Source organism: Nicotiana tomentosiformis, chromosome 3, assembly GCF_000390325.3.
Source record: "Nicotiana tomentosiformis chromosome 3, ASM39032v3, whole genome shotgun sequence".
NCBI classification, from domain to species: domain Eukaryota; kingdom Viridiplantae; phylum Streptophyta; class Magnoliopsida; order Solanales; family Solanaceae; genus Nicotiana; species Nicotiana tomentosiformis.
The window spans coordinates 132,785,654-132,789,845 of NC_090814.1; the positions used below are offsets into that span (position 1 = coordinate 132,785,654).

At 34.4% G+C, this 4,192-nt stretch overlaps 1 protein-coding gene across 1 annotated transcript; it reads right to left on the reverse strand.

The window, feature by feature from the left end:
- Positions 1-636: 636 nt before the first annotated feature.
- Positions 637-2,843, reverse strand: LOC104104853 (amino acid transporter AVT6E-like). Its single transcript, XM_009613040.4, has one exon. It carries the CDS (start codon positions 2,498-2,500, stop codon positions 1,082-1,084), a length of 1,419 nt encoding a protein of 472 aa, XP_009611335.1. The 5' UTR covers positions 2,501-2,843; the 3' UTR covers positions 637-1,081.
- Positions 2,844-4,192: the final 1,349 nt, after the last annotated feature.

Below are 4,192 nucleotides of genomic sequence, written 5' to 3' on the forward strand. Positions count from 1 at the left end.
GCACCGGACTGCCCATTCAGGAAAGTACCCATTTTTAACACAGCCCAATCTATCCTTTCATAGTAAGGAGTCAAGAGACATTTTTTTAATTGTTAAAAGTAAGGAGTCAGAGATTGCAGCATTCTAATTCTCTAAAAACAAGTTTAGTGGAAGATTGACCATCAACAACTTATACATTCCCATGAATCCTGTGTTTATATATCGAGATCATCGATTAAAACTTTCACAAATGGCATGCAGTGAACAAGTAGAAAAGCAACTTAGATTTGAAAGGAAAAACGGCAACATTAGTCATGGGACAACTGTTTCAACTTCTCAGAGTTTCCATATCTCCAGTTTATACCAGATAATTACATGAGATCTGAAAGCAACATGATTAAGAAGATATAGCTAAGGCTTACCATTCAAGCAAGTACCCACTTTACAAACATAAGGCAATCTACTTTTACAATTCATAGTCATAGACGCAGCATTCTAAATCCTAAAAGCGCGTTTAGTAGAATTTATACAACAAAAGAAGTAATCTGTTTTTTCCGAGCAAACTTGAGAATAATTTTGACCAGCAAATAATAATCGTGGAAAACATATTAGCACAAATTGCATAAAATGAAGCGCATAAGTAGCGACCTGCACGAATGGCGTAAAAGTTTCAGATAGTTCAGGTAGTTATAAGAACGACATTTAAGATCAGTTTATTGTACATGGTATAGTAAGCCCTGTATGGCAGGGAGAGAAATCTATGAATATGTAGCGAGCCACTTTAACAATTACAAACAAATAAAAAGAATTTAGTCTTTACCAGCTGTCATAATCCTTGTAACTCTCAATAACTAACACTTCTCCTTGAATCCGTGATCACTAATTCACTATTATATGCAATCTTCAACAGCTATGGCAATCTCTTGCTTTTTTGATAATGTAGGCAATCTCTTGCTATTCTACATGGACTGGTAAAGCTCAAATGATTTTTTAAATGGAAGTATATCTCAGGACTTTCCTTCTACAAAATGACAGTTTTGACTTATCCTCACTTGGATCGATAATGCAAGAGGTCTTTCCACTGTATGAAAAAGAAGAAACCTCAATCACCCTCGCTACTGATACTATAAATATTGCCACACACTCCAACAATGCTAACTATAATGGCCAATATCAACATGAACCAAGACACAATCTTTTCCCTCACACTCAAACCGCTCCCTTCTTTGCTCAGCCTTAGAGCAATGAGAGATGGAAACGTAAAGCCTAAAGAGACTGCAGTTGTGGCCCCTGTAAATTTGAAAGCTGTCCAGATGTTAGGAATCATAGTCGATCCAAAATATAAGAGTGCCAAGAGAACAGCAGTCAAAGCCAGACACCTCTTCCTACTTTCTGTGAGTGGTGCTAATCCTCCAAACAACAAAGCATCCACTGTCTGCCTCAGGGAGAAATGAATAACAGGGAAAACGAGAATCAGATGGAAAACATAGCCAACACGCACAATGTAGTTCAATGCTGTGCTGAAACGAATTCCAAGGTCCTTGTCGAAATTGGTGAGTATATCAGATTCAGTATCTTTTCCAAAAAGTAAATAGCCAGCAATTGCCGTAGAAGCATATACCAACACGCAAATAACAGCAGTAATTCGGCTCACACGGTTCATCTTCTGAGGTGAGCGGCCTTCAAGCTCATTATAAATGGGCTGAACATTGAAGTGACAAACATATGCATTTGACATTATAGGGATCACCACAAGCAGGTCTAGGATTGCCTTCTTAGACCCGAAATCAGGGGTCATCCTTGGAGCTTCAATTTTCCCCTCGACAAGCTTAATAAATGCTATAGTGAAAGCAACCACAACAAAGACAACTGCTAGAGCTACAGAAGCAGCTGAAGACGTACTCAATGAATCGATCTTGTCCATCGCGCAAAGGGGTGCAAGAAAAACCACCAATATGATCAAAATCACTAACTTCCTATGATCCCACACTCCATGACCTAACCATTGATCAAAAACCCCAATATGCCGAATTGAACCGGACAGAACATCGCCAATTATAATCAAGTAAACAACCAAAACACCAGCATTATTCACAATGATGCAAATCTCAGACAAGATCTTAGCTGTTTTACCCAATGCAGCCTGAACAACCTCCCCATAAGAAGAAGCCTTACATTGAACCGAAAACCGGACAAGCAATTCAACACTAATCTCAGACAAAATACCCATCAAGAATATCAAAACTATCCCAAGAACTAAACCCAAAACTTTCATAGTAGCAGGCAAAGCCATAATCCCAGCACCAATAATAGTAGTTGTGAGATTAAATACTGCCCCATATATACCAGACCCAGATTTATTTTCACCAAAAATAAGTGGTAAATTATCAAAATCAATGTCATCAGCTTCAAGATCATCCGGGGAGTTTGGTTTTAAATGTCCATTTTCGGTAAAGTTGTCATCTTTCACTTGTAATTCAACAAAAGAATCCTTGGTAATAGCCGAATAGTTACTATCCATTACTATAATATGCTATTTACTATCAAAAATTAAATGCATCTACACGACACTTATATATGTATATGTAGGTAGCAAAGGCAAGAAGAACTTACGTTAGAATCAGTGAAAATGAGAAAGTGGGTTTTGGATTTAATAACTAATAGATTCAAATTGTGTTCGCAATGAGATCTGAGGAAGACGAAAACCCTAGATCGCCCAAGTCAAAGTTAAAGAGGTTTAGTTTGTAACTCGAAAATGGTCAATGGAAAAGTTCAGATTTAAGAATTTCAGATGGAAGGAAGAAAGAAGAATTTTCCTATTTATTTATTTTTTGGGGTAAAAGTTTCCTATTGGTTGCTTCAATATGAAATTCTGCAGTATATCGTATTATTTGAAACTAGGAGAAGAGATCATGTATTGTGGCGAGCAGGAAGTCTCTCTGTAGCCTCACTATTCTTGGAGAAAATAGTTAGCCACATCGGATGTTTACGGTAAAATATGTACTGTTATAAGAAAAATCAAATTATGGTGGATATTTACTCTTTTTTCATGATCTTCTCAGATGCTTAATGACATATTCAATGACATATTTTTATATTTAATGACATATTTCTTCACTTTTCATGCATATATAAAGACCTGGTAATAGATAGGAAAATACACACAATTGAAGAAGAAATAAGAATCTCTCGTCTCTTTCTCTTTATATCTCTTAGCTTATTTTTTCTTGTTCTATATTGTTACTTTGAGCTATATTTTATAACACGTTATCAGTACGAAGTCTCTAACCTCAAGGTTGAATTCCACTTCTGGTAAGGTATATCTCGATGATCTATTATCAAAATTATCCAGATTTTATTCAGAAAGGTATGTAGTGTTACAGACACGTCTTTCTGCTCCAGCAATAAGTCCGAGCTTTAAACCGGATAAGTTTGTACCACTATTTAGAATAAGCAATAGTCTGGTTATTAGAAAAATAGTATTTATGTGGCTGCTAAGGATATCACCTTGTTAAATTTTCATGAACTAAATAATAGGTGACATGCGGTATACTAAATAATCTGCAAAATTAAAATTATACTTTATTATGTATGCTTATGATTTTACCTTATAATACGATTTTAGTATGCCTAGTATAATGATTATACATTATTTTACTGTCAAATATAATATAATAATAATAATAATAATAATAATAATAATATTTGTAACTATTTTATTTTGATAAGATAAAATATTAGTACAAGAAGTATGTACTACACCAAATTTTTCATTGATGATAGTTCTTATCAAATTAACATGTTGAATCATTTCTATATGGAAAACATATAGTAGTAGATAATAGACTGAGATTTGTCCACTATTTTTTTGATTTCCTGATTGACTTAAAGGTTCTGCTACTTCTTTTTATTTTTCTAGAGAGCATAACACTTAGTTTCCACAAAAGTGCATGGTAACTAGTAGTACTATTATTCTATTTGATACATAATTTTTTCTTACTGTTCTGGTCATATCACTTTCATCTTGAAGTAAGCTTATTGCAGCAAAGACCACCTGTGAATTTTCAATATTATTTTGTATTTTTATATATTTGTTTGACACTAATTACTTAGCTGATTTGAGTAAACGAAAGTCTATTGTTGAGAATTATATCCAAATGAGATTATGAAGAGTTTAACTCAAGAGGTAAGCATTTCCTTCGTATTTGAAATT

Coding starts and splice junctions, on each gene's coding strand:
- LOC104104853 (XM_009613040.4), bottom strand. CDS start 2,500: ATGGATAGTAACTATTCGGCTATTACCAAGGATTCTTTTGTTGAATTA.